The sequence below is a fragment of the Drosophila arizonae genome, chromosome 2, assembly GCF_054131065.1.
Source record: "Drosophila arizonae isolate 15081-1271.41 chromosome 2, UAZ_ARI_1.0, whole genome shotgun sequence".
Classification (NCBI taxonomy): domain Eukaryota; kingdom Metazoa; phylum Arthropoda; class Insecta; order Diptera; family Drosophilidae; genus Drosophila; species Drosophila arizonae.
In genome coordinates this window covers 28,229,274-28,242,698 of record NC_142922.1, presented here as the reverse complement: position 1 = coordinate 28,242,698, position 13,425 = coordinate 28,229,274, and the positions used below count along the sequence as shown (strand labels likewise).

The 13,425-nt window shown below is 41.0% G+C and overlaps 1 protein-coding gene across 1 annotated transcript; it reads left to right on the top strand.

The window, feature by feature from the left end:
• Positions 1–219: 219 nt before the first annotated feature.
• Positions 220–4,105, top strand: Ir84a (Ionotropic receptor 84a). Its single transcript, XM_018002273.2, has 5 exons — positions 220–749; positions 1,962–2,136; positions 2,198–2,328; positions 2,390–2,560; positions 2,711–4,105. Exons 1-5 carry the CDS (start codon positions 253–255, stop codon positions 3,687–3,689), a joined length of 1,953 nt encoding a protein of 650 aa, XP_017857762.1. The 5' UTR covers positions 220–252; the 3' UTR covers positions 3,690–4,105.
• The last annotated feature ends 9,320 nt before the right edge of the window (positions 4,106–13,425 follow it).

The following is a 13,425-nucleotide window of genomic DNA, read 5'->3' as shown; positions in this document are numbered from 1 at the left end:
GCCAGTTAACGCACAATTTTCCTGTCAGGCTCGTAATTCGCTGCGTGTGGCAGAGCAAAAGAAAAAAAAAATGAATAAAGAAAAAGCGCTGCATCATAACTGACAGTTCGCATAAATTATACATGATTTTATATACATGCGCCGCCATTCGCTTGCCTCGGCCTGGCCCTATAAAGGACGACGGAAGATGCCGTGGAGAGGCAAACGCGAGCGCGCAGCCAGCTGACCGCAAGTGAGAGTGGACCATATAAAATGATTAAGCTGCAAGTGAAAATAATTCTATGGATTTTTATAATTTGGGCAAGACGTTTATGTGGCGCGCAAATTGAAAGCATAAATTCCAATGAGCTGCTCGCCTTCGAGGACTTCCTGCGTGCCCAGCACTTGCAGCATGCGCTGCTCCTCGGCAACTGCAGCGGCCAAATTGAAAACTATAAGAGATTGTTCGCCAACTACAGATTGCAGTTTTTTACGCCCCAAAGGGGCGTTCAGTTCCGGGAATTGTTTTACCACGCGGCGCCACGTACAGCGCTGCTGGTGCCGGCCCTCGGGGACGAGCAGACCAAGCGCTGGATCTACGAGCCGGCCTCCGCGGAGGGTTTCTTCAACAACAGCCAGGCCTGGCTGCTGCTCGGCAACAGCGAAGCGAATCGCTCAGACGACCCGATCATTAGGCAGCACTTGTCTCCGTACAACATAAATATCGATGCTGACATAACCGTGGCAATGCGAGCGCGGGGGGCGGCCAAGTGAGTTGAGCAGCGAGTCGAGCACAGCAGGACACATTCAATTTGTAGTCACAATGAAAAACTATTAACTTGCTTTCCGTGAAGTTGAGTCAAACAGTGCTTAATAAACGTATGCATATTTATTTAATATCATACACTGTGCAAGCTCGGTCATGTTAGGGAATCAACAATTTCATACGAGTCACAAATTTTAAGAGTTGTCCATATTATTATTAAAACAATATTAAAAAAAAAAAAAAAAATGAATGAAGAGGGATTTTATTTTGAAATGAGAATATTTGCACAATGAACCTCTTTTTCCTCTCTTATGCGGAGTTGATGGCATTGCAAATATATCATTAAACCGAGCTAAGTAGAAATAGTAAGTAAATTAAAAACCAAACTCCAGTTTAGCTGACAATAAACTTTATTTTAAAATATAAACTTCAAAACATCTAATTATAAGATCAAAAATATTATTTTCGTGAAAAAATATTAAAAACTATGGAAAGAATGTAACAGATGTAATTTCTACAAATTAATTTAAATGTAAATGTTTTTTTTTTTTTTTTTTTTGCGTATGCGTTGTTATGAATAATGTTATGAGCATTATATGTATGTCATATGTATATATGAGATATATTTATTATATATAATCACAACACTCTAATATATATTTCTACATGTGTGCAACTGAGAAAAAATCTCTGAGACCATTCGATTGCGTCGGCTCCTCAACGAGCTCTTTCGTGATAGTCGACCTTTGTTTTACTTTACTCTGATGTTTCCCTTACTGTTTGATTGAGCTAAATACAGCGAATAAATTGTTTGTATTATATGTATGTAAGTATTAACATGACTCCGATAGTTCTCCAAACACATCGAGAGACTACTTGACCTGATTGTGTGCATGTGTATGAGAATGTGGAGACTCTTCAGGTCGTAAGAGCATGACATGAGTAGCAGAACTCAATGCGATTAACAGAACACAAAAACGAAAATACCCGACGAGTCCTGCTCTAAGCGGGAGCCCCACAGTGCGTATGAGTTATATTTAGACATTATTATAGCACAATTTAATTCAGGAATTATACGTTAAAATCTTTTCAAATTGAATTAAGAATTTAATATACTTGTATATTTTGTAAACTTAGGATTTTTTTTCCGTTATCAAGAGTTATCAAAAATATCAAATATAAACTTTAGCGATAATTGTCATACAATTGCTTGCAGCCAAAGCTGGTTGCTATACGATGTCTACCGAGTGAGCAAGCAGACGCCGCTAATGGTGCAGCTCAAGGGGCACTGGAGTCGAGCTGATGGCTATCAGGTCCTGGCGAGCTTTGGAGAGAGCTGGATACGGCGCCGCCGAAACCTGCACAACATTACGCTAATAGGCAGCACTGCGGTGAGTTGCTGCAAGTGCAGAAAACAAGGGAAAAGTCAACTATCATCGCTTTGAATTGCAGTTAGTCGAGAAACCTGCAGACATGGACGATCTGAGCTACCTGGGCAACGATAGGGAGCTGCTGCAGCTGGATCCCATGCAGCGCAAGACGTACCAACTCTTTCTGCTGATAGGCCGCATGTACAACATGAGGTGGGAGCTGTTCTATTCGTATTTCTGACAGTGATTGAGTTAACTTCCAGTCGAACTACAGCTTGCAGGTGCTCTTTCGCGACACCTGGGGCCAGCTGCTGCCCAACGGCAGCTGGTCGGGCGTGATTGGCCACATAGTCAGCGGCGAGGCAGACTTCTCCGTGTGCCCCATCCGATTCGTGTCCGAGAGGAATCACTATATACAGTACACGCCCCCACTGCACACCCAGCTGTAAGTATTTGCTCAGCCTAATTACACTGTGCTGCATGATTGAGTTTTGAGAGGAACTATTCTAGTAAAGCTCAGTTATAAGTGATTGCTACAATCTCAGTACTCAGTCTCAACTCTCCCCTCTCAACTCCTTCTCCCTCTGTGCCGCAGCATCCACTTTCTGTTCCGCCATCCGCGCCGCAACAGCATTCGCAACATTTTCTTCGAGCCGCTGAGCACCGAGGTGTGGTGGTGCGTCCTGGTGCTGATGGTGGGCAGCGCCCTCTTGCTGGTGCTTCACATGCGACAGGAGCGGCGACTGCTGCAGCCAGCGGGGCAGGCCATGGAGCGGCCCGTGTCCTTTGTGTGGTTCACCATACTGGAGACGTACTTGCAGCAGGGCCCCGCCGCGGATCAGTTCCGGCTGCCGTCGACCCGGCTGCTGATTAGCGCCAGCTGCATCTTCAGCTTCATGCTGATGCAGTTCTACGGCGCCTTCATTGTGGGCTCCCTGCTGTCGGATACACCGCGGAGCATTGTCAATCTGCAGGCGCTGTACGAGAGCGACCTGGAGATTGGCATGGAGGACATTGCCTACAACTTTGAGCTGTTTACCAACACTACAAACCGGCTGGTGCGCGACATCTACAGCCAGCGCATCTGCCGCGCTCGTCCACCCAATATCCTCACCATCGAGGAGGGAGCGCAGCGCATCAGGCGCGGCGGCTTCGCCTTCCACACGGCCATTGATCGCCTCTATCGCCTGCTCAACGAGCTGCTGGACGAGCGGCTCTTCTGCGAGCTGCAGGAGATCATGTTCAACCCGCCCTACCTGAGCGCCTCCATTTTGGCCAAGAGCTCGCCCTGGCGCGAGCATCTCAATCATGCCATTCTCTACCTGAGCGAGACGGGGCTGATTGCCTATAATGACCGACTCTGGACTATGCCGCGGCCCGACTGCACGCTCTTCAAGGACGCCCAGGTGGAGGTGGACCTCAAGCACTTTGCGCCCGCGCTCTTCACCCTGCTCCTGGCCATGCTGGTCAGCGCGTCGGTGTTTCTGCTGGAGCTGCTCTGCGGCTACCTCAAGGCACGGGCCAAGCAGCAAGCCAGCCAGAAGGTGGATAAGGCTATGGTTTTGCACCCTTAATGAGCGAGTAATAAGAAACGGGCTTTAATGTCGGCTGACAATGGCTGCAGAGCAAAAATTAAAAATTCCATTAAGTTGCAAACACTTGCAAGGAGCCCGCAAGCTGCCGCTGCAGCCAGGGCTATCTACATCTAAGCGCACTTTTAATTCTGACTTAATTATCAAATGCTAAGGACCGCCAACGGGCTGCGGCAAATGGCCGTAAGTTTTTATTAGCCGACAAGCTCTTAGCTTGGCTTCAAGTGGCCGCTCACTGCAGAAGAGTCAATGGGGAATACGCTGGTTAATTATAACCAGAGCAAAAGATGCATCAATTGCTCACAGCATTCCAAAGCAAAATATAGAAAAATATATATGAATTATAGAAAAAGAAAATGTATGAAATATTATCATTAAAAAATATTCAGACTATTAAATATATCGTTTCATTAAAGCTGCAAAAATAAATAAATAGGTTTCTCTATTCATCTCTCTCGTTCTCTCTCTTTCTTTTCATTTCTATCCATTTAATATGCTCAACCCTTTTTTGTAATAATCAGAGCTATTATTGCAAAATAACCGTATTAAAATGCAATTGACGATTGTCGCGCAATTTGACCTTATAAAACTGAATGGTTATGGCCATGTCTATTAGGGCATTGCCAACGGCTGACATAACCTTCAATTAAACTGTCGTTATGTGTGACAAACACACACGCACACGCACACAGTGACATACTCATACTGCATATTGCATTTCCTACGCACCCTAATGGCTTCATTCGAGTCGCGAGTCGCGACTAACTGTAATTGCGGCTCATTATAGCCGACAGCCACCAATAAAAGAGCGCCCGTCTCGGCTGCCAATGCGCTCTAATGCAATTTGTGCATATTACATCTGGAGCAGCCGGACAGCCGACTGGCTTGGATTAGGCCCCGAGGCAAGCAGGTCGACGGAGCTCATTAGAAATCTTCGTTACGAGGCATGGCAAACTAAGGAGCCAACACAGAGATGGCAGAAAATATCTAAGAAATTTTATATATATTCAATAAATTTATTTAAAAAAAAACACTTGGGTAATCACGCTCTGCTAATGGGAAATCAGGGTATATTGGTTTTGTTAAACGGTATGTCATAGCAGACCCCATATACACATATATAAATATAATTTATTAAAATATATATGTTGATTATTTCAGTTATTTTTATGGGGCTTTTATTTAAATTTTTCCCCATCTGTATGTTAAACTCTAAAGAATCAATTTCCATATTATAAATATATAATTATATTTAAGTAGAAAAGGACAAAGTGTCCTGTACTCTTAAATTTAAAAAAATGTCAAACACAACACTTATGTATGCAGTAAATTGATTAAAAATAAAGTGTCCCAATAAAAAAATAAATAAAAAAATTAAAAAAAATTAAAATTTGATTGTTTCATTTAGTTTCATATACTTGTTTATTTTTATTTAGCATTTATTTGCTTATTTAATTATTAGAGCGACAAGCTGAGTCTTTTAGCCCATCTGGGCTATCTAAGAGGTGACAGTTTTGGTTTAAATCTCAATATAGCACGCACAGATAGAGTTTCCTTCAAATAATCGAAGACTATTCTTATTTTAATATAATAGAGTAAACATTTTATTGAAACTTACGTGTTTGGATATTGCATTTTTTATTTTATTTTTTATTTTTTTGTAATTGAGTTTTCTTTGAATTATTTATTTTTTAACAAGTTAGATCTAGTGTAAAATTAAAGATAACCTAAGGCTAGGCAATGGCCTTCGGCTTATCCTAATTTTGGATGTTGGCATTGCAATTATTGCAAATTTAATTAATACATAAAGGAATTTACATATTATTAAACTGCTATATATACATATATATATATATATATATATATATATATATATATATATATATATATATATATATATATATATATATATATATATATATATCAAATGACCACATTTACTAAGATCCGTTTAGTAGGGTTTGGCCAAGCTTACATTATATGTCTCTATGCTATGTGACATATCTGATAGAAGCAATGGAGTGTAACAGTATTCAGGTTACCCTCTAATCAAGCAACCCTCACTACACTTCTCTTGTTTCTTGTTGGCTCTTAAGGATGTCTGCCATATATATGAATATACATATTGCATTACAATGATTAATAGAAAACTAAACTATTTCTCTGGTCTAGCCATCATCATTGAATTGCTCTTTTCATAAAATGAATTTCCATTTCATAAATTATCCATGGCAAGATTCGCTCTCTTTCAAAAACATTTAAATCTTTGCTGTATCTAATTGCCGTCTTTTAATTTGCTCAGCCCCTAATAGTAATTTATCAGAATTGATTTTGTGATGAGCCAACGAATTGATGGCTCTGCTGATTGAAATACAAAGACAACTAATAATATTAGCCATTCCATTTCTAGCTACTCTTTGCTATTCCATTGTAGCCCATTCAATACATATCTATATATACATGCATATATACTTATATATTCAGCTGTCTTGATGCCTCTTTTTGCTACACACGTCAAATTATGTAAATTTACAACATGATTAAGTTCATCTCTGGGCCTGGTGCTAGGCCTGTGTTTGTTTTGCAATTCAAATGAATTTGATGCTGCTCTTCAAGCGTCCTTTTCGTACCCCTCAGCACCCAAATGACGTCTCTCTCTCTCTCTCTCTCTCACTCTGTCTCTCTCTCACTCTGGTGTGTGTGTGTATAGACATTTAACTATCTATTTGGCTCTGGCTCTGTTTTATGCCTGTCGAAAGCAACTGCTGGCCCCTCGCTTGTTATATAAATTCGTAGCATTTGTTCTCTTCGGCCAAAGTATCAATTGTTGGGCATTTATTTATGCCTAGCTGTTGCTGTTGTTGTAGCTGTTGATGTTGATGTGCCCTGTCTGCATTTGGCCTGTGCATGTAGTTTATAGCTTATGCTTATAGTTTGGCCGTCGTTTAGCCCAATGCTGAATGAATTTATATTGTTTTTCAAGTGTTTAAACGGCTGCGTCCGGCCAACGATGCGTATGCGTAATACTATTTGAAGCACATCCAATTTGATGGGCTATAACACTGCGCCCATTCCAATATCAATTTTGTTTTAGAGACGCTGCATGAGCAGAAGCCCAACCAAATGCTTCACTCATTGACCTTGCAGAAATCCCATTGCCCATTTCTTTAATTAATTTAATTATTTCTTTAAATTAATTTAATTAATTTCTTTACATAGATCTATGTTGAATTGCATTATAGTTTTTAGATAAATATAATATAAATATTAAATATTTGGCATTCTTAAGCATGGTATTTGTTTGTGGTTTTTCTTTCACACAGTTTTAACTGATTTACGCAATCAAACACTGCAGCAAATCAAAGTTAATTGCCTAAATGCATTCAAGTGTGCATTAATAAAACGAAGGCAGCAGAGAAGCGGATCGAGTTGTGACTGCCCTAGGAAGTGAGATAAAAACAATCTGCAATATTTTCTCAATTTACGCTGTCTCCGTTTACTAGAGTCCCAGTCCCAGTCGCAGCCCAGTTCTGCCTCGCCATTTACCGTCCACTCCGATTTGCGAGTGGAAAAACTTGAGCAACTTTTGCGCTACATTTACGCGGCTTCCCTTACTGTTCCTGTGACCCTCTCTGCACTGCCTTCTGTCTCCGTCTACTTCTCTGTTTCTCCGTCTCTGCTAGTCTCGTCCTGCTGCCTTTGGGTCTGCGCTTTGGCTGTAGCTCGCTTGTGTTATGTGCTTATTATAAAATAATTAAGTCCTTTAGGAAATTATAGTTCTTGTTGCCTTTACTTTTGCTCTTGCACTTTCTCTCCGATTCGCTTCTTTTTCTCACACAGTTTGTACGCCATTACCTTGGTTGTTGTGCTGTTGTTGTTGTTGTTGTTTTTGGCTTCATGTTTCTCTTTGCGCTGTGATTTCTGCGATTTCATTTTCAAGATTTTCTTTTTCCTTTTCGCAAGTCATCTGAGTAAATTTAATATAAAAATTCTCGATTCAAATGGGTTTGCATGAAATATTCAACAAATATTTCATATTTAATGTAATCTTAATAAATTAAATTTATTATAATATGCACATATTTAAATTTTAATCAAGGCTTTTTTTTATCGAATAAAATCAATAGATTGTATATCCGCTGGGAACTTATGAATGATTCCGTATTCAATGTCTGTGTCTCTGTATTTGTGTTTATCTGCTGCTGTTGGCATTTGAGTAATTTATTGTATATCTAATTAATTTGTGCTGTCTACGTAACTTTTGTTAATTCTCTTTGCTGCCTGTGTCGCTCTGGGACTTGGCCTAATGGCCCAGCAACCACAGTGCTACGGCCGCATCTTTATTAAAGTCGAACCCTAAATCAGCAGACGGTGTTCATGCATGCAGTGCTGCTGTCTCTGCCTCTGTAGCTGTAGCTGTATGCTTGTCTATTGGAGGTAGACTGGCAAATGCATAGGCCACATGATCTATGGAATTGTTGCTTCACTTCAATTTATGTATGGCCAGCTAAAAATGCACTTTAAAGTTCAGGCACGGTCCGGGGATCCCATACATACGTATTTGCCATGCCAGGGGATATGACAAGTGTTGGTCAACTATGAGCAGAATGTGGCGCGGCAGCCACAGCCACAGCCACAGCTACAGCAACTGCTGCTCCGAAGGGACACTTGATAAATGCCCCCATGATACATGAACATCAACAGCAGCAGCCAGGGCAGTGTGTAGAAAAAAGAGGACTTGGCTGGGGCATCTGAAGTGCGAGGTACATAAGCAGGCGGTCAGACTGGAGTCCACTTCTGATGGCTGCTGCTGCCGCTTGAAACACATGTCCACTCGAAGTGTGAACAGCGCTATTTAAAAGAGCTAGCTCATATAACGCTGGATGGCCTCGAATGGGTTGCCTAGAGGGCCAAATTATCAGTGAGCTCATAACAGACTAATTAATCATGTTTGTGCATGAGTGAGCAGTAGAATTAAGCATGAAGGATAATATTCATTCAGAAACGTAGTAAATAGTTTTAGATTGTGCTGCGCATCAGATTTCATTGCATACTGTTCGGCGGAGGTGTTAAACTACCGCTGCTTAGCTGTTGTTAGTCAGTTGCACGGTACAGTAAATACTCGATTAATTGAATTTTGATTAGAATATGTTGCAAATACTTCAACAGTCTCAAAGCAGCCAAATTTCCAATAAATGCAATAGCCTCCCAGGTCGATCCAGCATAAATATTTGCATTGGCCTCCTCCTCTTGGCCATATTGGAGCTGGCATGCTTTGGCTTCAGATAATGTATACATAGCGCGCATCACTTGCAGCGCTTATCGCTTGGCAATTATCAAATTATCCAGGGTACACAGCCATCGCGTTTGAACTTGGAATGAGCAAACAAGCCAGGCAAATGGAATTAGCATGCAAACTAATTCAATCTTTGCTAGGCATTGACTGTGCCCCCTCCACGCTTGCATAGCACTCATTCTCGAGTTGCCTTTAGTCAATCCAGCTGATAGTTGACTGCCAGCTTCCTGTGTGTGCATGGGTGCATGTGTGTGTGTGGATGTGTGGGTGTGTGCATTTACCTGCAAGCAATTGCAGCACTCAAGCAAATTGTTTGCCCAGCAGCAACAACTACAGCCACAACAGCAAGCGGTAAACAAAGGCGCAGAGCGTTGGTCCTCGAACGTGACAAGGATAATAAGCGCTAACAGGCCACAGCAGCTGCTGCTCCTGCTGCTCCTGCTGCTGACCTGTTAGCTGAATTGAAAGCATACAAGCCGCGATTCACGTCCAAAATCACACTGACCAACAAAAACGAACCGCCAATGTTGCACATCACTTGGCCAAGTTAATGAAACGTAACGCAAAATGCAATTAGGCCTCCGGCATGAGAGCTACAAATTAATTCCGCACTCGCAACACAGCGGGGCCAAACTGCCATCAATTGTGGGCCCAAAAATGAGCCCGACAAAATCGTTAATCAAATTAAAATTTATTTACCATTTGGCTGAAAGCAGCGCAGCTAACAAATTTATCGCTCGCCCCTGCCATGCCCCAAACAAAACTAACAACATGTGCAGAGCAGCATAAAGCAATTCCAGAGATGGGCGCGTGACACGCCAACTGCCATCGTGCACAAAGCAAATATTGCTCTGAATAAGAATTGGATCTTATTCTCTCATTCTATTTATAGAATCTCCCAGAAAAGTATTTTCAAAACATATCACGCACGAAAGCACGAGCTCAACTCTAGCACGAGGTCTGGCTCCATCTCGATATTGCATCCATATCTGTAAGTGTATCTGTATTTGTATCTGTGTGGCCATGTTGCTGCAGCTGTATGGGTGGGCTGTCTGCATGTGGTGTGCATAATTTGAAAGCTTAGTTTTTGGGTCCTTTCGGTTTCGGCTTGGGTTTGGGTGGAGTGGGGTGGGGTGGGGTGTGGTTCGGTTCGGTTTGTTCTTTGGACGTTTTTCGTTTGTTTGCGTCCAGTTAGCGCATAAATTTCCATGACAATTGCCTGTTGTTCGACGTGCACTGTGAATGACATTGTTGTTGTTGTTGTTATTATTGTTGTTGCTGTTGTTGTTGTTGCTGTTGACATTTTGCCATTTTAATTAGGCAACATCCTGTCGACTGCAGCTGTCCGTCTGTCACCCATTTGCTTTGATTATGAGCGAGCGAGCTCTGCTTTAAGGTAGACGCTGTGCGCACGAGCCGACCCTATTCAGGGAGGGCAGAGTCATTCCATTGCCATTACAGCCACACATAACTAGCTAACTACACATATTAAACATGCGTTGGCCCCCACTCGTTTTGCAATATTTTAAAACTTCATTTGAGAATGTTAAAATAAGCTTTTTAGTTAAATCTCCTGCAGCTGCTGTCAATGCTACCAAATAAATTAAATATGCCGCATACCACTGGAGTCCGTTTCCGTTAATGTTTCACACACACTCACGCACACGCACACGCGTATATACCTGCCATTTGTGTGCATATTTTACTTGCTAATTTTGTAAACCTTTTTATTTGCAACAACAAACTTTTGCATCCGCCAAAGCACACATACACACACACGTAACATATGAGCACACATACACAGGCTCACGTACTCACACGAAATATTTGTCAAAGTCCGTGCAAACACTAATGCAAACAGACCCACACGCACACATGCACACACACAGCTAAACAGACGACCGCGCCATCGTTTCCGTTTCCGCTTTTTTCAGCGCATGTGCGTGTCTGCGGCTCTTGGCATGCGCGTATGTGTGACTGTGGCTGTGGGTGTGTGCGTGAGGTTCGCCTGTTGACAATTTTGCGGTCAAATGCAGTCAGATTCACGGCGAGCTTAATAAATTACAACAAAAACTACAACAACATGTGGGAGCGCTGCAGTCTATCGCAAACGACTGCATAATACTCTTTCGCGATCCACAGTGCGTGAGGCTGCTTGAAATATGGATAGCCCAAGGGATAGAGTAGGATTTAAGGATCAATCCGTGGAGGATTCACTTTCAAAATTGAAATTTAAGGCAGGATATATTTAATGTTTTTGTCATATATATTTGTCGTCAATTAATTATATTGTCTTTTCTCTTATTTTGGATAGAAGTAAGCTAATAATTGATACTCTGATTAACGACGCCCTTATCGAGCGATGTATTAGGAAACTTCTGTTTGGCAGGTGTGCGGCTTCCTTTTATTAACAGCAAAATACGTCAAATATTGTGAAAAAAAAAAAAAATAAATAAAATAAAATAATAAAAATAAAATAGAAGGAAAAACTTATCCATAAATGAAAAGCGTCGCCAATATATTGATCGTTATGAACGTTTGAGGCTTTTGTCATCATATAAATGCAGCTACTTTTTTGACTGATAAAATTTAAATAAAAGTGTAAACTACATTGAGACCCATTCTGATTGTAATTGTCAATACAGGAATGTATTCCTATATAAATTTTAGTAAATTCATAGAGGAGCTTTAGGTAGCTCACTTCCTACAGTTTTAATTTATATTTGTAGCACAATCAGTTTTTCCCTTTTGGTAATGCGATATATTTTGTATACGACAAACATCAAGTATCTTGTTTCAATGTCTGGTATTCCCATAGACGGAAAGAGAGAGCAAGAGGGAACTTATACGAATATTTATTTGTATGTAAAAATAAGAATTAGGCTACGCGTGAGTTTCGTATATCGTTTTGTCAACTTGATATTTCCCCTACCTAAGCTAAGCAATAAACAGAAAGAGACAATTTTTTCTTATTGTAAATACAATATTATAAAAAAAAAATATATATTAAAATAATTTATTAAATCAATTTAAACAGAAATGAAACTGACTTCAATTAATTCTAAGTAAATAATCAAATATTTCTTAACTTCTTCTTTTTTAAATTTAGTTCAAGCACTGACCAGTTCAAGTATATTTGAAAAATATCTTTTACTTTATCTTAATTATTTACAGTATTACAGTTGATATGTGTATGTGTAAACTCTCCATTCAATAAATTATTATCACTTAATTTTAGCCATTAATTAAGATATCCTGCAACATAAATAAACCCCTTTTAAATAGAAATTTATAAAAATATTTCCAGCATTTGTTGTCCAGCTCTCTCTCTCTCTCTCTCGCTCTCTCTTTCTATATTATTTAGTACGTAATATTTCAGGTCCAGCATTGCGTACATGTCCGACAATAAGGTCTGCTCTCTAAATACCTAATTAGTTCATGTAATTCAGTTTATTTCAGCTGCAACAACGTGTGCGCACGTGCCACATGCAGCTTGGCCTGGACTTGGAGCAAATGGACGGTGCTACGTGCTCTTAGCCCTTTCGTATGTTAATTCCATTTGTGTGGATAATTTCTTTAAGCTGCTTGTCAAGTCTTGGCAAATGTGTGCTAACTCAGCAATTATTTATTTAATTGACTCAAAATGTAAAAAATAATGCCTAAAATAATTTAGAATATTATTCGCCATGTTGGGGTAGCTTAAAGCCAACTGAAACTTGTAGAACTGCTTCAATTTAAGCGAAGCAGGAACATAATTAAAAAGAGTTGAAGACGCATGCTGCCACATGCAAAGCCAGCTGCAGGTTGCAACAGCCACATGCAACACTGGGGCAACAGAAGCGGCTCAAAGAAGCGGAAACTAAGTCAACAACTTTCCATTTTGTCAATGGCTGCTGGTGTTGCTGCTTGGCTGAGTTGTTTGGCTTAGCCGGCTGCTCCACTCCACTCCACCCCTCCTCTCGTCTTGGCTCTGTAAATGACACACACTCTGCATATGAAACTAGAAATAATTTTTCAATTCACAAATGAAACTTTTCACACACACACACACACACACACACACATGTAGCTGCAGATCCAAGAGAAACTTTAAAGTTTGCAAGCGCAGCTACCCCAAAGGCCAGCGGTTTACCAGCAGGGGGCTGGGGAGCTGCTGGTGGCTTTGTTGCTGCCCAGTTCAGTTGCAATCGTCATTTGCAATGTACTCTCCCCGCTCTGCTGTATACTGCTTGCTGTTTCTCACCACGGCTGGGCTGCCGTTCCTTTTCGATGCCGCAAACTCCAGAAGGAAATTACAAACCGAAAGTAAACGCCAAGAGCACAGAGCCAGATCCAGAGCCAGACCCAGACCCAGGCCAAGAGCCGCCCCTGCCAGAGCAGTTTCCACTGGGTAGTTGTTGAGTGTCAGTATCATATCCTGTG